The sequence below is a fragment of the Orbicella faveolata genome, unplaced genomic scaffold, assembly GCF_042242905.1.
Source record: "Orbicella faveolata isolate gen_17 unplaced genomic scaffold, um_ofav_v1 contig_5, whole genome shotgun sequence".
Lineage (NCBI taxonomy): Eukaryota > Metazoa > Cnidaria > Anthozoa > Scleractinia > Merulinidae > Orbicella > Orbicella faveolata.
In genome coordinates this window covers 1130813-1155607 of record NW_028301580.1, presented here as the reverse complement: position 1 = coordinate 1155607, position 24795 = coordinate 1130813, and the positions used below count along the sequence as shown (strand labels likewise).

The following is a 24795-nucleotide window of genomic DNA, read 5'->3' as shown; positions in this document are numbered from 1 at the left end:
CTCGGGAACTTGTCAGGATAAACCTATCCGTGAGCCATTAACTTTTCTATTCTCAGATCCATCAGCAACGTAACAGGTGAAGGTAGTAAAAGTATATTTTTCTTTGCATTTCCATTAACCTGTCAGTAAGAATTGGCTCGATCGATTGTAAATAAAATTGATGGAATTAAAACTGTGTTTGTTAATTGGTGTTTTTCACTGAGGGCAGAAAGAAAGCTTTCGTCTCCCTTTTATATTTTCTGTCGCTTTAGGCGTTGCTGTTGTTGTCGGTTTTTTTTTTTCAAACTACATAGAAACGTTTGTCTGTTTCGTCTTTACTCTCACGCCCCCTTCTAAGTGACGTCCCTTAAATTGAGGTGTATCCTATTAACATTGAAAACAACTAAACTTGATTATGGGCCGAACAGTAAAAACTGGTGCATACTATCGTGTAACTGAATTTCGTAAAAATGACTTCCCAGAAAACCAAGCCTAACTTTAAAACGTGATCCCAAAAGTTATTGCTTATTATCTTTATACGTTATCACTTCTTAATTTTATTTTATTACGTACTGTGCTTCCTTTCATTTGTCAAGCAGTGTTGCATTTAATATCGCACTCCCCTACAGCTGTCTTCTGGATCTGTCATTACCATTTTTTTTTTCTAATTTTGCTATTCGGAAATTCACGCCATCCGTTCCATTAAAAGACGTATATAATATTTATATCTATATTTAGCCAAGCCTTAAACGAAGCTCCCATAAAATACTAATGCAAATCATTGACATTCATAACCATTTTACTCAAAACAATAACCTTCAAAGAAATTCACCCATAAGCATTTCACCAAACCGGCGTGTAGGACCTCCACTATATTTCAGGCAAGGCGACATACAAAGAAGTCGACACTTTTCCTCTCTTTGCTTTACCTTGGGTAAGATACCACTTTTATTTCCGTCTCTTCGATTTGCGTCGTTGATCTAGAACTGTATGATAGTTTGCTATTTCTATGAATTAGACGTGAGTTATTTTAGGTTTCGAAATGATCATGCTTGCATTGAAGCTGATATTTCAGTGAACATCCACTGGATTATGAACAAATGTTGGTGAGGTTTTTCGCTATAACCAGAAACCTCAAGGGCTCGCTACTGCTAATGCTATTGGCTGCGAAAGGAACAAGTGAAACAATTCTTCTAATACTTCTTTGGCTAATTCTTAATTGGATTTTTTTGCATTTTCTGCATCAGCATTACCTTTGTTTCCCATAGTTTGGATCGAGTCGAATATACATTGGAAATATTGTTTTATCCAGAATTATAATCCATCAAATACGTTCGCCAGCACACGATCAGTCTAAACGCGTCACGTGACTGAATATACCCCAGCTAAAACCAAGGAATATCCGAGTGATATTCCCAAAGTGCCGTTGAAGAAAATACTCGAGGGACAATAAACGTCATAGCCCCCATTTGATTTTAAAAAATCTGCTTGGATATTTGTCCTTGAAAATCAGTGTATCTGTTCATTGAAGCTCACAGTTTAATGTCCGCGGAAAAATATCCGATAATATTTTCGCACCAAATTTGTGATCTATGTGCTATTGGCTGGTAAAGGTGGAGGTAAAACTATTCTTTACATACTTCCTTGGATAAATCTTTGCATTTTTCGTATTTTCTGCCTCAACTTTATCCACCTTTTTCCCGTAGTTTGAACTGAGTTGAGATATGAAATCGAGACTTTGTTACTATGCGGCTGGGCTCTACACGGGTGAAATATCAAAACCTATTTTAAGCCGTGAAGGAAGCGATTGCGATCTACTTCAAAGTCTATTAATTCAAAAAAAGATGACGTACTTTGCCTTAAAATTTCATGCACAACGAGCGGCTGACGCATTCATGCAGTCACATTAATTTGTCAACACACGTAACAAATATCACAGCCTGAACAGTTTGGTTGGTGCTTTCTACATCATGAAATTGCACTTACACGTTTTATTAGCGAAATTTAACACTCACACTGTGCGGTCTGTGGGAAAAATATACATACAAAAAACTCATATAAGAAGCAAAAGGAAGATAAAAATTTCATACCAATGAATAACAAGTGAGATATTCTGCCAGTATATTTTCACATGCGATAATTTATTTGAACGAAGAACCAGCTGTATGTGACTCTTCGGCATATTAACTTGTCATTAAAATTTGCCACCCACTTTACCGGTAATAAATTGCACTCTAAAGGAAATGATTTTGGAAGTGAAACGTCGCCATTATTATTGAATTTCGGTCAGGGAGTTAAAGGTTCTTAGTTGTTAGCGAACAAACTGTCATAAACGTTCAAAGTTAAAAACAATATTTATCCTTACTAATACAATCAAGTTATTTCTATCCTGCCTTTCACGTTGTACTTAAAAAAGGTAATAAGACAGTTGACCTATATTGCCAACCCAGATACGATATTGATTGTCCTCTGATCGAGTGCAAATGTGAGACTTCAAATGTATTTTTCAAACACGCTTATTGAAGAGGAATCACGTGATCAGATGGTGTACTCTGAACTGAAGCTCATCACGTGTTCCATGAAAACACACACGCGTGCCCTGTATTACAATTTATGTTTATAAAAATATCGACTTGCAGTTTTTCAATTAAGTGGTCTGAAGGTGGTGAGAAATTTCAGAACTGCGTGTCACCTAATCCTGGACTTTACCGATTCTGTGAGTTTTCAAAACTACTTTAATTATAGATTGTTTGCTATTTGTCTTATTTAACCCTAGTAAAGCTAAAGAGTAAAGAAAAATTCTTGCAAATTTTGAATTCTGATATACCTTCAAGTTTAATTAGCATAGTCAGTGCTATTCAGCTAGTATCTCAAAAAGTTATATATATATATATATATATATATATATATATATATAAGAAGTCTGTGTTTCGATTTTTCCGTAGTACAGTGCTCGATATATTAAAGTAGAGCGCAATATATATATTGACAATAGAAACAGCGACAGCTGCATGGTAACAGCGACAGAAGACCCTATTCTTTATTTATTTATATTTTTTTCTGCAAATAGTAACAAGCGTCCGATGAATTTGTTCCAAACCTCAAAGTCACTTACAAATAGAAAATGACTGAAACTCGATTTTGAAGAGCTGACACCAAGTTTTGAGTCTATGTATTTATTTATTTATCTATTTATTTATTTATTTATTTTCAAATAAAGGGCAACAACGATTGGCTTAGAAGATATGAACATTTTTACGAGGAAAGTAGAAAGTCACGTACCCTGCATAGCCCTCGAAAATAATTTCGACACGCATGGACGGTGAGATAGGAAAGTAATTTTTTAATTGAAATTTAAATTTGCGTCACTTCAGACAATATCTTGAGAAATGAAAGGATTTTAAATCTTCACCAGCGGCTACTAAGCCCAAGTAAGCTTCAAATCAAATATTTGCAGTTATATTTTAAAAAGCTATGATTAAAAAGTCGAACATGATGAATTGAATTGCAGTAATTCGGAATTTGCATTGCTGTAAGAACATGTAATTTAAACAGCAGTAAAGATCACTCTATTTAGACACCATATTTACGATCAATTTGTTCTTTGGAGCCATGAGTTCTGAAAAACACAAATGAATTTCACATATGATAAGAACACCTAAATTAAAACGACACCACGTCACAGTTTGACGCAAGGAAAGATTATCTTACAATAATTGATATCTGTCTGTTTTGGTAACCTGTTGTTTAATATTCTGGTCAGTATCTTACTCTTCGATCAGTATGGAATTAAAACATGACGTGCCAATATGGTAATTATATAGCGATATTAAAAAAAAGTAATTTAGCGTTAAAAAACAATTTAGGAAAAACAATTATAATAATTTTATGCATACATCCCTTGTTTGATGGTCTCCTGGTAAATTCAGTTTTACATGGACTGCGACAATGTTCTACCCGGTGCATTAATTGCTTGTCGCTGACTTCAACTCGTTCTAAATGGAAGCACTTTTCAAATTAGTTTGCGTCTTCGGAAATGATGTTTCTTCGAGCTAATGTCCACGGACTTTAAAAGCTGCAATATTATTTTCGAATGCCATCAAATTACAGTATACAAACTAAACACGACGTGTTCAGAATTCGTAATTTACAACACGAAAAATATATATATAAATAAGATACCTTCCTTCAACTAAAATAAATAAGACGGTTCTTTTTTTTTTTTTTTTCATTGCTTATCTGGGCTCCCAGCGAAATCAGCATCCACAAAGTTCGTTGATTCATTTGAAATGAAAAAAAAAAAATAATAATGCAATAATCTGATTGAAAGCGGGTGGATCCTAAAAACTGTTTTTGTGCATTAAAAAGTGGTGAGAGAGGGTTTCTTGAGCCAAAAGAAAACAGTGTCAATATTTATTTGTCTGTAAAACGTGCGATTAAGTTCGGTGGAAAACGATCTGTACGTGCAAATGTTTTGTCATTCATCACATCTGACAAAGCTTGGTCACTGGTCCATTATAAGTAAATATATTTTTCAGCATTCTGTTAGCAAAATGTCCTCTTTCTTTTTTCTGAGTAATGAGTTACTGAATTGTGAAAAAAAGATTCCAAGTTAACTTCTGAAACAAGAAATAAAAAGTAAATTACGATGGATGTCAACAGGTTGTAAAACAAAAAATAAGTTTTACCTAACCCTAGCTCTAACTCCTGGTTTTATCTAGAGAATATTGCTTCGAGTCCTGCTTCGAGAGGAGACTAGATAAATAGTCTCTATTTTAGGCAGTGCGATCTCCAGAATATACAAGACCGAACCCTTCATTTCTCACAGGTTTTTGAGCAACAAATTGTAGAACTATAATAGTACCTTTTTATTTTCTACATCTTTTTTGATAACTTTCCATCAATTTGCGTTATTTTCTGGCTTTCTGATTGAAAAATAGAATAAAATTCAAGATGATGGATTCAAGATGGCGGACTTAATGGCGTCATGTTATGTCATGACGAACAGCAACTATGCAATCTTGTACAGCAAGCCGTGTGCTGTCTATTGGGATAATTTATGCGTGGTAGATAATATACCAATTATCATCCAGACTTGATTATCTTATTGATTATAAAAAACTATTGACAAGGTATTGCTGCTATCTAGAGAGAATCAAGGTCTCGCTAACTGGCCTAAGTCCTATTGGCTGGTACGTGGAGTTGACGCAATACTCTCATACTTTCTTGGCTACCTCTTTGTATTTTTTTGTAATTTCTGACTCAACTTTATCCGCTTTTTTCCTGTAGGTTGAACTGAGTTGGATACGCAATCGAAACTTTGTTGCTATGCGACTGTTTTATACACAAGTCAAAATATCAAAAACTGTTTTCAGCTGCTAAAGAAAGAGATTGTGATCGGCTTCAATGCAAATTAAAAATATTTTATATGTGTATTGAGCACTATTTTAATGGGATCTGCTACTTCCTCATATGGTTAACTCAATAAAGATCATATATACTTTTCGTCGTCATTTCATGCACAAATGGTGGCTGACAAAGTCATACAGACGAGCTGTGTTTTAAATGTATCAACTTGCAGCTTTGCAATTCAGTATTATTCTGAAGGTGGCGAAAAATTTCTGAGTTCCGTGTTACCCTTACTTTGGACTTCGCCGATTCCGGAAGTTTTGAAAACCTCTTTATTTGCTACTTGTCTGATTTAACAACAGCAAACCTAAAAATTGAAAAAAAAAATAGAATTCCGATAATAAGCTTCAAGTTTAATTATTTCAAACAGTGATATTCAAAAACAGTGTCAGTACTTTAAAGCATCTCCAAGTTTCCTTCCATAACCTTTTTTTTTTGGAAAATTGTATCAAGCTTCGAATGAATTTGTCCCAAGCTTCGACGTAAGTTACAAGGACAAAAATACTGAAAGTCGTCTTTCAAGAGGTGGCACTTCAACGTTTACGTTTCATTTTCAAGTAAAAAAAAAAACAAGCCGTTACAATTATAATTTAGAAGATATTATAAAAACTGAGCCGGTTTATGATATCCTTATTAGCATAAATTGTTCTGTGTTTTAGGAGTTGCCTACCAACAGTAATTCGCAACTGTAATGCTGTGAGTACTTTTAACTTAAACAAAAAAGGAAAATATAAATAGCTTAGAAACAGCGGGGCATAGCTCTATTTACACACCATATTTACTATCAAGTTATTTTGGAGCTCCGAATAAACCAGAAGAACTCCTAAATTAACACGACGTTACTTGACAGTTTGACGTAATGAAAGATTAGGTTACAACAACTGGTTAACAGTATGCCTGTTTTGCTAACCTGCTGATTATAATATTCCGGTCAGTATCTTTCACCTCGGGCAATATGACAATAATAAGACAGTGAAAAAAGTATTTCAGGAAAGTAGTTTTGATAATCTTATGGGGCATACTTCCCTTGTTACATGGCCTCCTGGTAAATTCAGTTGTGAAATAATTTGCATGGATAGTCTTATAGCTCGTGCTTAAAATGCTTGTCGCTTACCTCAGCTTGTTTCGAGTGAAAACATTTAACAAATATGCTTTTCGTCTTCTGAAATGACATTTCTTCGAACTAAAGGCCACACGGACGTGCACAAAAACCTGCAATATTATTTTCCAATGTCATCAAATAACTCTAACCGAACCAAACACAACGTGCTCAGAATTTGTAATTTACGACACGAAATACAAAACAAAATATATCCCATTTCCTTCAACTAAAATAAATGTATAAATTTTTTAAATTACTATTAACATTACCAACCCTGGGGCAATATTCAACAGGGCCTTAAGATGGCTCGTTGAATACAAAAGCCTATTGTCAAGAAACAATACTTTGGACGCATCTAGATCTGAACTTAGGAAAGCTTCGTTAATTCCCCTGGGTCATCAGTGCACTCAGAATCAGAAGAACCCCACGACACCATTGTATTTTTCCAAATTTATGACTTCTGAAAGCTGTTGCAAAACGTGAAAAGTAAGTTAAAAGATACCACAGAAGTTTATTTTAAACTCTGGCAGCATCACACTCACTTTGTACGTCTTGAAACAGTTTGCAACGAGTTAAGTAGAGCTCTTTTGATAAAATGCTTTTCGTTCGGTTATATAAAAAGATTCCAAGTCAACTTCTCAAGCAGGAAAAGAAGAAAATTCACCAGTAACGACGACTGCTTCAGAACGTGACGACACGTTTCTGCTTTTAAAAGAATAAAGAAAGAAACGAAATTTAGTTTTATTTAGAATACGAGACAATAGGGACGATGCTAGATAAATAGACAATGTGATCTTCGGAATACTCATTTAACACATTGAAATTACGTTTTCAAACAACTTAAGTAATCGAGCAAGCCAGTACAACAACGTTTGCGAGAAGGCCTCGACGATAAGCGCTTATTTACAATTTTTTGACGCTTTTTCTGTAATTTTCGGGGAACACTAGAACACCAATGCATGTGATGTAAAACCTTCATCAAGGGATTGACAGAAGGCAGAGTAATTTTGTGTTTTATAGTGCTTCGGGGAAAAAATCAAACTGTAGAAACTAGACCATTGTCGTTTGTCCTTATTCCAAACTCAGGACCGCGTAAGGAACCAGTTAAAAGAATTCTTCTTTCCAGCTTTGCACCATGATCTAACTTACCGGAGGTAGCCGTGATGATCGGAGTAATGCGTACGTGAAGCATAGGACGTTACGTTTATCGGCAGAAAGCGTGACAATGACCTTAAAGACCGATCACGTCGCGTTCAAGTTGTATCTTTGCACGCTTATCACAATCGGCAATAACAATAACAATAACAACAACAATAACAACAACAATAACAACAACAATAACAACAACAATAACAACAACAATAACAACAACAATAACAACAACAATAACAACAACAATAACAACAACAATAACAACAACAACAACAATAACAACAACAATAACAACAATAACAATAACAATAACAATAATAAACAGTATCACAATAATAATAACTACATGAAAAAATTACTCGATTCTGATTAGCTGAGAGCAGCGCAGTTCAAGTGTAAAACCAGTGCAGAAAGTGTAACATCAGTGCAAAAAGTGTAACACCAGTGCAAATTACACATCGTAATTCTGGATTATGACTGGCTGAAAGACAATAGGAAATTTTCTAAGCCAGTGATATTAAGTAAAATGATGACGAAAAGTTTGTGCGGAAGCTTTGAAAAAAGTTTTCTCGAATGCGAAAAAATGACTTCAAGAAAGTTCTTCCGAAACTTCCTTCACGCGAATTTTTTCATGTTTATATTATTAAAAAGTAATAATACAGTTTTTCTCGTTCAATTTGGAATTAATTTGGGCTTGTGAGTTTTACAAAAACATGAAATTGCACTCGCCTAAGCGGCTAGCGAAATTTCAGCTTTTTGAAAAACTCACTCGTGCAAATTAATTCCAAATTGAACTCGAAACCGAACGATTACCTATGCTAAGCTAGTATGAAAGTCATAAACATGCACTTAACGTTGGAAATTCAGGGTGTTTCAACAGGCCATATTTTGTTATGGGAACATCTTATACCCTGAAGATAATCTCAACTTGTTCGCCAATGATTGTGCATTTGTGTGATACTAATATTGTAATGTCACTTGATAAAGAGTAGTATTGATCAATCAAAGTGTACCTGCAGGAAATTGCTAGAAAATGTCGCCAGTCACCTTAAATTAGAGCAAGGGTGTCAGGGGTAAACACTTAAATAAACGTTTTGCGGTGAACTGTGAACTGCGTTTGAACATTAATACATCATGTGGAAATTGCGATTTACATATAAATTACAATTTTCAATGCCACTAGTAAGCTTAAAATCTGTAAAATCCTCCACAGTTTACATTTTTTGATTGGTAATTTTGCTGTTTATGTTGTTATGCCGACTTAACCTGGATAATTCAACGGTGTAACGACTTATCTACTTTTTAACTAAACGCTGTTATAAATTTTTAAGGGCAATCGAAATTATCGAAATTTGCATTCAGTAATGAAAAAAGTGTCTCGAAACATATTTTTTCTGGTTCTCAGTTATTTTATTTTATTTATTTGTTTATTTATTTATTATTATTATTTCTGTTTTTTGCTTCTTCAGTGGACTTTTCCGTATCTTTCCCATCACTCATAATCTACTTTCTTTTCGCTTTTTCATGCAAGAAAATGTTCTGATCGACATTACAAGTTAACCCTTGCAGCTGTGCATGCTATCCAAATTTATTGCTTACCCAGCCAGGGTTATGGCATAGCGGGTTTTCTGATTTGTGGGTTTTCTGGGTTTACGCAATCCGTTTTCAAGGGATTGGAAAAGCTTATCTTACCAAATGTGGAAATGGGCGTGAAATGAGTTTATAGTATTTTCTCGTGGTGAAGATAAGGGTTTTACAAAGACCGTTTGGAATAACTTCAGGGATAGAGAGAAAAGGGGTCCAGTGATTTTCGTGGTTAAAGCTTGCTGCACAACAGCCCCATTTACAAATACATTCTTGGATAGACATTTTGTGACTGTTTCTGCTGTCAAGGCGTATCGCTACTGGAATTATCGAGCCTCTTCGAATAAAAAGGTAGGAAGTTAATCGTCAATTAATAAAAATGAAAAAAATGTTTTAACTTTATGAAAGTGAAAGCAGTCGCCATGTTTGTATTCTTCTTTGTTTTGTTATTTGTTTTATTTTTGTTTTTTTGTTTTTTGGTTTTTTGGTGCATCTAACGCTCGTACAAGTCGCTTACCTTCTGTATTTCCAAACATTCCCCAATAAATTAAATATTTCTTACCGTATCTTGTGCAGTATTCAAATAGTGGAAGTCGCTACGAAATTTTCGTAATTATTCAAAATGACGCATATGCTCTCTGTTCACAGTTTTCTTTGTTCTTCGCTCTAATGCAAGCGTTCAGTGAAACGTGCAAGATTTAGGCGGCGTACACTGCACAATGTAGCAAACTGGAAAAAAAAAAAAATCGAAAATATAAGAAGGTGAACCTGAAGGGAAAATATACAAGTTTGTCTCTTCGGGCGGTAAAATGTCTGATCTCATGACCAAGAGATTTTGACAAGGCAATTATGTATCCACGCCTTTTATCATGCTACACTTCCCAACTCAAATACGTTTTCCGATTGGAGGAGAACGTGTCACGTGTCATGGGTCAAAACTCACTAACTTCCTAAGGCGAACTCTCTGGTGAAACATTAACTTGAACTTTCGACTCGCACGTGATCAGGTCGTGCACCTTGAAACTGCGGCAAATTGCTAGTCAGCCGGACGTCAAATGCATGTTAACAGGAAAGTCACTTAAGGTTGGGCAACTTTTCTCACAGGAGAAGACATTTATACTATAAGAAAAGGGATTTATACTTGCAAAAACATATCAGATTAACAAAAGGGAAAATTTGAACATTTTGTACCTCCAAGCTTTTAAGTTGGTGCCAAGAATGGGTCGCCTGCGCTCGACAACTTGCTCTTCGATCACTGTCACAAGGTCGGGAAAATGGATGTATCATTTGCAACAAAATATGCTGTTCCTCGTCAAATCAAACCCAGAATTCTCGAGTTGAGCATGAGAAGAAGCTAAAGAAACTTAAGTATTTTCTTTATCTTTTGTTGGCCGCGGAGAAAAAGACCAATATATAGATTTAGGCCAGCCTAAAAGCGTAGCTCCTGGGCCGGGTTGTTCAGAGCCCGATTAAGCTAAACCCAGGAAAAGGTAGTTTTCTGTATATTGTTTGGCCGTCTGTTTTGAGTTTTAATAATCACCATATACACAAAACGAAGGAGCAAAAAACGTTTGTATAGAAGAAAACGTTATAATTCGGTTAACTGTTAATCCTGGGTTAGCGTTAACCCGCTTCCGAACAATCCTGCCCCACGATCCAATCAAAAACCAGCACTTGGTCAGCGGTCAACTTCAAGAAAACACGTGACTGCGATGAGCTGTAAACTTGAGCCCGCGATATGGTCACGTGATACGGATCAGCGGATACCTTGTTTTGGCAGGTGTCAATTGATCATAACATGGATGTCCAATATCAAAGAAGTACATGGTAAACCAAGGCTGTCAACCTATTATTTGGAGTATGGTCGCCATATTGCGCGACTTCGTCGTCACCGTCGTGCGTACGCGCCCACGAGCAGTACCGCTATCCATGATAACCATGAGGAAATGAACTTCATGGATTTCCTTTTCTTTCCTCTATGAGTATGGGGCTCCGCTATTATCGTGTCGTTTCAGTAGGACAGCTCAGTTTTGACTGCCGCTCGTAATGCAGGCGAAGCCACCAAATGCAGTGGCGTCGAGCACATCATTTTTGCGCAGTGTTTTTTTATTTTTGAGTCGGGAGGTATAACAAAACACTTAATGACTGGTCCCTTCGCCTCGCGGAACATTGAGGGTCTCGGGGGAGCAAAACGATTCCAGTCATAAAATGCTTATTTTCTTAGAAACCGCATTTTGACACAATACTTTAGGGTTCTTTTGAGAAAAATTGCGGACCCTGTTAGTTTTTACACTCTAGTATCACTTTTGGATAATTTCCTATAAATTTGCGTTATTTTTTGACTTTGTAATTCTCTTTGTTTATTATCAAGAGAAAATAACGAAATTTAAGATGGCGGATCCAAGATGGCGGACTTAATGACGTATTATGTCGTCATATGACTTCATAAACAACAACAAATTGAGTAAGCCAAGGGCACGCTATTAAACGGAAAATAATTTATATCTTATCACAAAGAAAACCTTGGGGGGTTAATTTCATCCCCTTCTACCGGTACCACAGTGGGGGTGTGAGTTTCCTTTGCACAACCGACCCCCCGACCCCCTCCGGTTAAATTGAGCTCTCTGAGTTTGCGTTACAAATTATTCCTTCCTTCATCGCGTAGTACAAAGAGAGGAAAACATTTCTTCAGTTTAGCAGGCTTTTGAGACATCATATAAATACTAACATTAATATATGGTTGATGTAAAGCGCATGCGCAATTGTTCAGTCGACAGGCACACTATAGATAAATCGGCCTGTGTGTTACGAAATAAATTGATAAATAAATCATTTCGTCACCTTCATCAAGCACTGTTTCGTTCAAGTATATCCTTTCTACCGAAATAATAGGGTTGAAATAACAATTAAGTAATTTTTTTTTTTTAAATAAATTTCATCCCAGCCTTTCCAATTGTGGTTTTATGAAACGATGGTTGATAAATCAACCGAAAAACCTAAAGCTGTCGTTAATTCAGACTCAGTCAGACGGCTTATCATGATTGTTTCCGAATGAGTCAACTGGAGCGCAATCTGTAATTCATTTCTCGCCGTAGTTAATTAAAAAAGCATCTCTCGCGATTAAGCGTCGCCCGAATAAGTGTCTTTCATAAGAGCAAAGAAACTATTCAGCCTCGCAACCTTAAATTAAGATTGAAGCAGCTGAGTTCTGGAGCAGAAAGCCGTATTCGTGTGTCAAAGTAAAGACGGAACTTAAGTAAAGTTAAGATATAAAATTACATGGCTCGTTTTAATCCAACGAAGTACAAATTTAATTGATCCTACTACAGTCTCAACTTCAAAAACTATTTCCATTTTGTGTGTCTTTTATCAGCAAATTGGATTTAACACTTTACGGTTTGTCTACAATTAAGTCTTATTCCATTCCATTTTGACATGTCTACATTGCATCATTCCTTTTTACCTTTGATAATGGACAAACAGGATAAACAAAGAGAATTATTACCAGTTTTACTTATTTCTTAATGTTATTTATTGAAATGAATAGCTGTACATTTGAAGGAAATCACATCAAGCGTGTTCGCACAAATGTCATTTGCAGGAGGTCATTTGTCTTATCACGAAATCAGTTTGACATTTATTAATTTTTAACGCGTTATCACGAAATCGCAAAGAAATATTAAAATAAAACACACAGCTGTTTTGAACCAGGTTGTCGCAAACAAGAAATAACTGAAAACAGGACAGTGTTACAATGTTCTAAGAAAACTTTCTTGCTGCCAGAGTCGTAAGTACCATTAATTCGTTGTCTCACTAATCTTAGCATAACTGCAGTCCAGTGCGAGAGTATACATGTTTGAAACCGATTAAAGATCACTAAAAGGTACACACTCCGCGTATGAAAGGCGCAATTGAAATCACATGATGCGATTTAACAATTTTTCATCTCGCGGATGAATTCCAACGTCCTTACAAAGGGAAATTTGGGCCCATGAAAAAAAAAAACCAAGCTTACCGAGGTCATGCAAAGTCGTTTCAAAACTAACCGTCAAAAATTCAATCTATTTTTGACCGAAGCAAACCTCCACTCCGATTCGACTTAACGTTGCATAAATTCACTCCTAAAGCGACATTCTTTTAGGTAAGCTTTGTTATAAGGACTATCTGCAAGAGGGAAGAAATTTCAAAATTTCAAGTGTATCTTAAATTGTAGTTTTGGCTTTTATTCAATTGGGAACCAAAATAATATAGATTACCCTTCTCTTCTCCTGATCTATTTTTTGCACTTAGTTTGAAGCCTTCTTTCCAATTGCTTAAATTGGAAAATTAATTGCGATGATCATTCTTCACTTTCATTTACAACCGCAGTTCATATATGAATTATTTCATATAAACTTCACATCATTTCACTCCTCACGGGAAGATATGAACTCAACTAATTGACCTCGCTCCCAATGTGTGGCTTCATAGCTCAGTTGGTAGAGCATCGCACCGGTATTGCGGAGGTCACGGGTTCGAATCCCGTTGAAGCCCTGATTTTTTCAGGCTTCTTCTTTCCAATTGCTTAAATTGGAAAATTAACTGCGATGATCATTCTTCACTTTCATTTACAACCGCAGTTCATATATGAATTATTTCATATAAACTTCACATTAAATGTATTCCTTGTCTTCATACATTTTTTTTTTTTATATAAAGCCATTTTAGTCCGTCGAAAGTTGTACAGGGACTTCGTTCCTTCGTTTAAGAAATCTCCATTTTATTTTTGGCGGTTTTCTCATTCAGACATTGATCAAATAATTCTACGACCGAGCCTGTGGTTTTCCTTATCTTCCGCATGCATCTCCATGACCCACCTGTTCTCTGTATTTCGTGGTCGCACGAAATGCATGATATTTTGAATTAGCTATTATTTTCTATTCCACGGTTATTACATTTGGAATTTCAGTTTTCATGGGATTTCACTCTGCCCAGTTATGAAATAAGCGTGCATTCTGCATACAGACTTGGTTCGTTGTTAAATATCATGAAGGGGAGTTGTCACCGGAGATGAAGCAACTGAGTTCAAGAGCAAGACGTAATCGTGTTACTCTTTGAAAAATCCTGCTCTTTTTCTCATCATCATCATCATGACCATCATCATTTTTTGGTTAAATGTTAAATCTATTTTTTTTATTATTATTTATTTTCTAATTTAAATGTTTTAGCTTGACACCTTTACGGTCTTTGCGAATTTCCCGAAACACCTCGCCCTTACGGGTTAGATAATTGTGTATTTGCGTATATCTCGCCTTATTGTTTCTATTTTAATATAAGCCAACTTTATAACGAAGAGGAAGAGGTTTGTAGTAGCAAACAAAACGCGGCGGATCAATAAATCAATTCAAGCTGTTATAACCTTTTGCTGTTCACTGGACGTCCACAAAAACTAATAATAACAAATATAATATTTTAAATAAACAAAACATTAAAAAATGAATAAAATTCTTTCAGATCAAAGATCCTGCTATCGATCAACGAACCTCCCTGCTCACAGCCATTCATATTCAAGCATATTTAATTAAATCTTTGGTATAGTATTTCTGAAGTATTGTCAAATCAGGTCCTGACAACCCGGCTTTGATTAAAAAAAAAATACCAGTTTAAACCTGTTGACTTTATCAGCCAGAAAGTTATTTTCCTTTACTTTTGAAAGACCAATAGGCTTCGACTGAATTGGCAATTATGCATAAATATATGTATTTTGCTTGGTTATGACGAACCAGACATTGTTTATACAAACTTTCGACAGTTATCAAATTCACATCGTGATCTATACTCTTGGTACAGAAGCAATAATGATCGACTTATCGGCTTTTAGTAGATATTTAATTCATATATGGAATGATCTCCTGATATCTCTAATGCATTTATTTAAAAATAATAATTTTTCTATTCTTTTCTTTATCAAATTCAGTTGAAACTCTCCTCTTCTATTGTAAGAAGCTATAAAAGGCCACACTTTTAACACAATGCCACAATAGGAATGCACTAATTTCAACAAAAATGACAAACACATGACTGGCATTTCAGGCTACATGACTGCTTGCGTGGTAGTCTAATGTGCATTTTAAAAGGCACTTGCTCTTAAGAAGGATTGGGGCAAAATAGACATTTTTCAGCACTATTTCGTTTAGATTACTGTTTGACAAGATGTGCTTTCGAGGTTTATCTCGCTGTGATTTGCGCGGTGGCATCACGAATGATCCATGCGTTATTGAGTACCAAAAATTGCATAAAATTTGACCTTCAAGAACTTAAAACATGTGGCGAGGCAGATTCTTAAACACGAAGGCGCGCTATAAAAGGGCATGAGCTCCGCCCCCTAATTTTGAATTCACCCAAAAAATCAAGATGGCGGACGTTGACGTTGTTTTTTGGACGTTGTTTTGTTTTGTGCTGTACCCACACGCAGTCAAGAGTCAATACTCCTTTATAAACAACGATAAGCTATCTCTACATGGGTGCCCTGCTGGGTTCTCACGTTACTTCGTCATATTCAAAACTTAAACATTACCTATCCTTTGCAGGTTTTAGTGTAATCAGATGTAAGACTCCCTAGGAACTTGATGTTTTACAAAGCTGCAGCTCGACAGGATTCTTCGTTTTGTAAGACGGCATGTTTGAATTTCCGAGTTTTTGCGTTGCGTGACATTAAGATTGTGGCCCGTGAAAGATGTCGCTTAGCTCAAAACTGAAAGATGAGTTATCGCTAGTTTTTGCTACCTGTAGCGCCTCTTGCATTATGATTATTTATTATTTCGATGTACTGGAGCTGTAGAGTGGTAAATTTCTATTTTAATTACAAAACTCAATGACAGATGTTTATGTTACGTTACAGCCGCCATATTGGAAACACCAAAATGGCGTCTCCATACAAAGCTCTATTGATTTGGGTCAAACATTTCTCCAAATGACGCGCTATTGTAAAATGAAACACCGCATAGACCTAAGTCGTGGCGAGGTTGTTTGTATATGAACAATCTATTATATACTAGATTATTTATCTTATTTATTCGATGGCATGACAGTTAAAACCAACAATTGACTTAAGGAATAATCTATTGACTTAAGGGCAAAATCTCTGAATCATCTACAACCTTTACTTCATTCGCTTGTTGACTCAGTGGCCCGCAACTTGCACTACTATTCAGTGTCAAAGTGATCAGTTTGCGAGACAACAGCGACCTTTTCATGCCACAGCCAATCGGATTGATCGTTTTATCAAGTTTATTCACATATTTTCCGCCGGGTCACTCACTACCGTGACGTGTTCTCGGTCTGAAGTGCATTTAACTACTTCCAGAGAAATGAATTGTTGAGAACAAGCTCTCGTTTTGTGTGACTTTGACAGCGTAACAACCCTGTGGGTTGTTATGAACGACGATTCTTTTAAAGCTTTTTAAATACTGTAAAGTTTAGTGCGCGATCGGACGCTAAAAGAAACAATCGTAGCCTGCTGTACCAGTAGAAGAGCTCATGCTGGCAATTGCAGCTGTAGCTACCAAAAATTCTTCAAACTGTTCGCTGAAAGATACTCATCGCTGACTTCAGATTGTATTTTCAGCCGAACAAATACAAAAAAACCAGGTGAGAATGATGGTTTCACATTACTATTTTAAAAATAGTGAAAATATACCGTAGCAAAATTACTTAATACTTTAGACCTGCTTCGATCACGACATTTAGATAAACCTTAACACCTGAGTTCTGTTCACCATCTGCCTCTTCGTTTAAAAGACTTATTTGCCGTATTTGTACGTATTTATCACTGCTTGTTAACTTTATGGCTGTAAAGGTATTACTAATCCGACTTAAGTGTTATCTAAGGCCAAATTCAGACGCCGTACTTCACATGAGCCGAATCGAATGCAAATGAGAAAAATCCTTTGTTCTCCCTCATTAGCATTTCATTCGGCTCATGTTAAGTACGGCGTCTGAACTTGGCCTAAATCGCCTGAACAGTGCTAGCAATTTCCACCCACTAAAACGCGAGTAACTGTGCGATAACCTTGGCAACAGTTACAGCTCCTTTGAAAATTCATCGATCGTTGACAGATCGATATTTTCATAATTTTCGTCCTTCTCAAATGAATTAAATGTAAGACGAGAGGGCATTAAAACAACATAATTAAAGTAAAGACAAGCAAAAACAACTCCACACGAGCAAAATGCATCACTTTTGAAAGGTGAGACAAGATGTAAAACATCTGCTTGTGTTTTTGCTTTGGTTAAACTGACTTCATTTAAGGAAGCTTGATGTAGCCTGCGGATGTTGGATTTGGAATCAAACCTCAGTGGGAATCTTTGATGTTTGCCAAACCTCATCGTACATAATGCTTATTATTTATGTCAGCTGTTCGCATCCGAGGAAAGTTTTATATTTTGTTGGTTTCTAAGCAACAGAGGTTACCGTAGCAACAGTTTTTTTGTAGTTTTCTTTTGCTTTTCTAACAAGGCTGATTTACTTCAAATATATTTAGAAACTTTGTACTCATTTTAATTTCTAATTATAGAGGTTTGACAACCTGAAAAGTTTTCTAATTAGACAAGTCTGTAAGGTTCGGTTTCTCAACAACACGACAAAGAACTTTTTTCAGGGGTGTTTTCGGAGTCCCACAATAAACGATCCAGATCTTTGATAATAGTAAATACTTTGCAAATTAAAATTTCTGTGGATGAATGCTATTTCAAAATTTCATTTGGAAGGAGTAGCCTAAAAAAACCTCGAAACAGTATCAAAGTCATCCTCGGAGACCCACTGAGCTTGCAATTTATATTTTAAAGAAACATTTTCGGACACACTTTAACAATTATTATATTATTTATGAAAAATGGTAAACTCTACGAGCCGTACATGAACTTTAAGCATCATAAATTTAGTAAAAACTTTTGGAAAATGATTTCGACTTATACATGTAACAAAAGACGAACAAACTCTTCCCCGATAGAGCGGTTTTCAATTGAGTGTTGTAAAACCAAAACCAAACCAATTACTTACCAATTACACTACTCAGCCAATCTCAAACCATAGTAAAACCAAAACCAAAACCAAAGTAATTGTCTAATTACTTTCGACACTCAATTGAAAACCGCTCTAAAGAACTGATGAATTGAAATGAATGCAACGGAACTTGGCGTTATTTTACATTGCCTCCAATAATGCTATCTATCATTCACGTATTGTAGTGAATCCAGGAGCACATTATCCTGAGTGGAACATTAAATGCATGTCTTTACTCTTTTTGCTGGCCATTACAAAACCGAGTTTAGAAATATCCAAGTAGCATATTTTAAACAAGGCCCCCAAAAAACCCTTCACAGCACTTCAGAATAGGGGATGGGGAAGATTCGGCTTTTGTTACAGAAATGAGACTTGATAAGATTTTAAATCAAGTGATGGCGGGACGATCACGATTATTTCAGTTTTTAAAAACATGGTCGCATCAAAACTATAATTTTATAAAATTAATACGATGATCAATGTGTTTAAATTTAAGTTTATTTTTTTAATGCAATCCGTAGCCCCAAATCCCAAATCCAAAATAACTGATTCCACTGTCCTTATTCCCGTCGTTCACGACCGTAATCCAAATCCTTAATCCTTAATACAAAATTTCATGCCCTTATTTTCATTCCCAAATATCCCATACAGTACACTCGAAAGAGGGCAATGTAAAGTCCAGAAATCCTTTAATTCTAATCCAAAGTCTAGTCCAAAGTTCAATCCAAAGTTTAGTCCAAAGTCCAGTCCAAAGTTCAATCCAGACTTTCACACTCTGGATGACCGGCCGATAGCCCTTTCCGAATTAAACTAAGCCTCTCTATAAAAGCGAAACCTTGTATAATTAACATTCAAATGAAAATGAGTTTTATTTGCATGTGAATGAAATCTCATTTTCGTATGAAAGGATGGGCACCAAGACTCGCTTTGAGAAAGAGGCTTAAGGTAATTCGAAAATGGCCCATTGCTAACCGCATGCATATCCCAAACTTTAATTCCATATCCACAATCCACTATGTTGATTAAAACGCATAGTCTGCTTCTTACCCGCAGCCACTCCCGAAAGTTTCTAGACTTCAACTGGAAGTTTGGGTGCTTGGCAAAATTTGAAAACAAAAACTGCCTCGTCGCGTCATTAATTTCATTTGCTAAGGACGACTATTGCTAATGTTCCTTCCATTTTTCGATCAAACATTGATCAAGTTTTAATTTGAAAACAGCGAGTATGCCTAACAAAATTTACTTAGCGTCAAAAGTGACAATGAACCTTTTCCATATCAGTTGGCATGTAAATTTAGGGTTACCGTATACCTTCAGGGGTGTCTCGCGTCCAAGCGATGTAGCGCGTCCGGTTTAAGCTGTAGATACCTAAACCCCTATATCAAATTAGTATATTCTCAGCTCCGACTATTGCATTTCTAGCTCTCTGATTGGCTCAAAAACTCCGACTATGAGCCATTAGTCGGAGTTTTACCTTATATGGAAAACAGTGCGCCAAGTTTAAAAATTTTCCGCTCTGTAAAATTGTTCAAATAAAATTCGGCGGCAAAAACCCGATTAAGAATATACTAAAACAATTATTCCATTCGACCTTGTTAGATATGAAGTGATCATAACCAACTCGCGCTACGCGCTCGTTGGTTATTTATCACTTCATATCCAACGCGGTTTCATGGAATAATTGTTAATTAAACCTTTAGAGCTGGCTATCAAGCCATACCAAAAATTTTGAAATAAAATAAACTGCCGATTTTTTCACGGCCACTAAATGCGAGCGTCCTAATCATCTTTTGGAAGCTACAAGTCAAGGCGAATTTTGTTTTTCGTCAATTTATTTTTTTTCTCGGTTTCAGGACAAAAAGCGCTAAAAAAGCGTGTCTGCGTTTTGCCACATTCAATTGCAGTAAAAAGTTACAGAACATTTTCGAAACAGGATTTTAAAAATGTGAAGCGATCGTACAAAAAATGCTCTCGGAGAAAAAATATTTCGAAATAAACAATTCGCAGACACGTGTTTGTTTTTTATATGTTATTCTAGCTACTGCCCAAATTTGAGGGCAATCAAACAAATCCCCTTTGAGTTGTAACTCTTTAAAGTGTCTGCTTCAAGCGAAAACATTGGAGATTACTCTTCGACCATTACTTTGAACCAAAAATCCACATTTGAAGAGAATTGCCGATCTGAAGGTATACTGCAACCTTAATTGAAGATTAAATAATGATTGGCGTACATGAAGATCAGTTTTTCCTGTACACGTACTTTTGACCGGAAAAATCCAGCTTGTTTTCCAAAAAAATAACCACTTTTTTTAAGAATTTTCAGCTCAAATCGTCCAAAAGTTAAAAGGATAACAATAACGTGGACGTTGTTATTTAACAGGTGTATGCAGTATGGACAAAAGAAAGCACGTTTTTTGTTAGTATGATTGACATTAATTTTGCTAATAATTCATTGCTGTGAAGTTTATGATTCAACGCACTAAGCCATTTTGCTAATAACATTGACAGCTGCAGGTTACTGAGATAAGTATTCAACGACCTTACAGAGGAAACCCGTCGTGCTATAACCGCATATTCTACCGCATGTCTACACATTCATCTGCATTGAAAACAGGTGAGCTAGAAAAATATAATAGACGTAGTATTAGGGTATATACGAGCCATCTCAAGCAGTAAAATTTCTGGTGCTATTTTATCTTAGGACACTCCTAAGCATCTGGTTTACAAAGCTTATTCCTTTTCGTTCAAAATTCTATGCCATGACAGAGTTTTACACCGCCAGTAACTTGATGACGAGTCACGATGGCGAAAATAGCAAGATGTCCTACTTTCATAAAATCGTAAAGTTCGGAACGTAACAACCTTTGTTAAGTTCAAGCCTTTCGCTATCCGCTCCCGCACTATTTGGTCCAATTCACCTTCATAACATGACTTGGGCGGTTTTCAATGTATTGCGATACGAAAGGGGTGAATCATGTCTCTTCGCTGAGCTGCTAATAACCGTGAAATTTTATCGCTTCCTTCAGCGAGTCGTCTACGTTGGGAACTTACCTTCAACTCGAAGTGAAAGGGACTGGCAAAATTTGCAAAGATTGCAGAGGCTGAGATACTTAAGATAAAAATATAGGCAATGATTCAAGTTGCCAAACAATCTCTAATACTCAAGAAACGATTTCGTTTAACAATGATTAGACTATATGAGCCCGAGTATGCTAGAATGGAAAACAAGAATAGGAACACTAATCAGACTGATTCGAGAATTCTTCACAGAACACGCCAAGTGTCTTACAATTTCAGTTTATTTTCACGTCACCGGGTATTGGAATCTTTGTTGCTGTAGATAAGAATGACAAAAAATGTAAGCTCGAGAAGGCATTGCCTCGTTCGTCTTGATTTCCGGCGTGCAGCTATTAGCCCCAATAGACGAATTCGGCTAAGGTGTTTGCATTCTTGTTGCCACCCAATTCATGCCATGAGATGATGATTCATTTGGGAGGTTACAATTGCTCCGTTTGTACTTACTCCCATATTGCAATCAGTTGCGTGTAACAAATTGCGCTTAACCCTCCACATGGAACGTTACGCGGTCTGAAAAGTGTGCAACAACGATGTAAACACGCAAGCCGAATCCTCCACTGTCTCGAATAGCTGAAGCTTCTTTCAAGGACGTGACATGACGGCCAAAGTCAACCCTGCCTGTCACGTGAACATATTCTGTGGATAGAATTTCCAGATGGTAAGATTAGATTAGACTCCCAGGTTCACAAGGCCAGTGTTAAATCAATGTTTCATCGGATGAATCTTCAGTTTATCAAATCAGTACTTATCGTTGCATACAGTATTACGGGCCGAATCATACATATAATCGTATAAAATAACCCGATCGATTTGCTCCCATAAAGAAGAGAATTGAAAAAAAAAAAAAAAAAAAAAAAAAAAAGAATTAAAAAGAAGAAATGAATTTCGAAATTCGGAAAACCCAACTTTGCAGTGTTGATTACAACCAAGTCACTGGGAACACAATATTTGGAAAATTACAGTACAACACAATACACAAAACTTATATGATTGGTGTTCCACTTTGGTTCACCAGTCAGGCGCCCAGTAAGGTGGGCAAAATGTAAAACACAATTTATTATTTTCTAACAATGACAGCAGTTTTCACTTTGTAATGCTTCAATTACTACTATTAACTTCGATTAGCACGTCTGAAAATGGTTAAATAGCGGTCTCTATAACACTTCACATCGCGATAAAGGAGTTCAGCCCGGGGGCTCAGTCCGGGGGCTCAGTCACGGCATTTTGAGTTAATTTGGCCGTGGACAAAATTAATTTTATATACCTTTATACTGAAGGTGGGAGGCGCGGTGGCCTCATGGTTAGTGCGCTGGTCTCCGGATCGAGCCGTCCGGGTTCGAGCCCTGGCCGGGGACATTATGCTGTGTTCTTGGGCAAGACACTTTACTCTCACAGTGCCTCTCTCCACCCAGGTGTATAAATGGGTACTGGCGAACTTAATGCTGGGGGTAACCCTGCGATGGACTAGCATCCCGTCCAGGGGGGAGTAGAAATACTCCTAGTCGCTTCATGCTACAGAAACCGGGATAAGCTCCGGCCTGATGGGCCACTTGGCTCGCATGCAGACTTTACCTTACCTTACCTTATACTGAAGGTAACCTGAAAATAATACTTTACTAAGATAGAAAAACACCAAAGAGATACTAATAAACCATAAAGAAACAAGGATGGTTAAGGATGCAAATGATTGACGTGGATTACAAACTTTTCAAGATGCGATATCGTGACACAGCTCCTTTAACCCAAGCTGCCTCGAATTTCAAAACGCTGTACTTGTGAAACGAAGACTTCCATCGAAGCCAGCATTTCCCAGGTAACTAAGTGTATGTAGAGAATACTCTAAAAGAACAGCTATCGTAGAATTCACAGTGGTAAGTAGATTAACTAAGAACTCTTTAGCCTCTTATCGTTTAGCAAACGTGCTTTTCTCCAGCCCTGACTGATGGGTAATCAGTGGACCACAAATAGCACTGACAAAAATATTTAGTCACTGACTATTTCCTATCATCAATACTGAACTAATTACAGACGACTCGTTGATTACTCATTTACCCAATGGATCATTGATTAGTTACGTCTGGTTGTGGTTGATTTGAGTATTTTCCAGAATATTTGCTTTCACCGCAAAATTGGGCTCAACGGAGCCAGACGCGAGTAAACTGATGTTCTTCAATGGTTCGGATTAAATCACAGCGATCTTCATCAAGCCTGACTCCGTAACCTTACAAATACTTCCGATAAGCCGTGTTGAAAATATTATATTCTGCTATCACCTGAAATGTTTTAGGATTACACAGTTCATTTATTCGTGGACTGAAGATGAAAAGAGTTCGCTTAAACCGTCACGTCGAGGTAAAATGCAAAGCGAACTCTTTTTCTTTCGTGAATGTTTGGACCAACGCTTCCGATTCAGGGTTGCCTAAGGCCATTCTTATCCAAGAGACCTTGTTGTCTACAGTTCTACACAACAGGGCGTTAAATAATCAAAACTCATTTCATCTTCTCGTTAGCCCGGGTTGAAATTCAGCCCAGGTAAAACTGTCTCCATGTATACTAATCGTCTATTTATTTCAAGTGGGTTTCAGTGTTTAGAAACCGGGCAGAAATCTTAGTTTCCAGCCTGAACAGAGAAAATCGCCCTCTCATTACATTTTTCCGACAGTGACTCATAACCCGGCCTGGTTTTTTTCGTTTCCTTGGCCAAAGAACAGCTTTGAAGATTAGCCTAAGTTAGCAGGGGGCACACAAGGCACCACTCGACCATTGCAGTTGTAATGACACATAACAAGCGATTTATTTAGTGTGAACTGTCTCAGAAGTCTCTGAGATTAACGCACTTTGTCTTATAAACCCTAACGCATTTTTTCTTGTGTTTCTCTGCAGAAAAGCTGAATAACAGTGTAACATATATTGGGCAATGTCTACTCAATCGTCAGGAAACGGTAAGCGACTCGACATTTCAGGCACGCACGGCATAAAAAGCAGATATATCGGAATTAACTAGTTCGGATCGCGTACAAATCAAGGGACGATCGAATGAGACATTTTGATCTCTTTCTCGATCAAGATTAATTTAGATTAATCTACAACCTCTCGCCTGCCGTGCACAATCAAAATGTATAGGTCTATCAAGATTGGTTGAGAAGTATTCTCCAGTGTGTGACCTTTCAAATGTAAGGTATCGAGCACTACATGTGGTACTGTTTAAGGTGATTCCTTAGTATTGCATTGCGCATCCCTACTGCGCACGATTTTCGCGTCATTAGCGCGCGCATATGAGCGCCTGCGCGTACAAAACGTAAGAGATTTCCCTGAAATTAAGCTCGATAGCGAAATTAAATAAATGCTCCTTTTCTCTTAAACGAGTACGGTGACCCCCACCTTTTATCTCATAATTTCAATGAGAACAATATCCTCAATAACTGAGAAAAAAATTAGCAGAAATCTA

General features: G+C 36.7%; 1 protein-coding gene and 1 non-coding gene across 9 annotated transcripts in view; both read left to right on the top strand.

Moving 5' to 3' along the window:
• Positions 1-276: 276 nt before the first annotated feature.
• The window catches only part of LOC149095678 (prolactin-releasing peptide receptor-like), a 27725-nt gene continuing 3206 nt past the window's right edge, over positions 277-24795 (top strand). The window contains exons 1-3 of one of the 8 annotated variants that reach the window (XM_089281793.1): positions 12590-13013; positions 20778-20883; positions 24231-24289. In XM_089281793.1, the coding sequence (XP_089137919.1) occupies positions 24265-24289 (25 nt within the window). In that variant the 5' untranslated portion in view covers positions 12590-13013; positions 20778-20883; positions 24231-24264. Of the gene's footprint in view, positions 914-1233; positions 2696-12589; positions 13014-15309; positions 16856-20777; positions 24290-24795 lie in introns of those variants that run through there. The other 7 variants (XM_089281790.1, XM_089281792.1, XM_089281791.1 and 4 more) reach the window with 7 other exon arrangements.
• Positions 13687-13759, top strand: Trnat-ggu (transfer RNA threonine (anticodon GGU)). Its single transcript has one exon. It is a non-coding gene; the product is annotated as a tRNA-Thr (tRNA).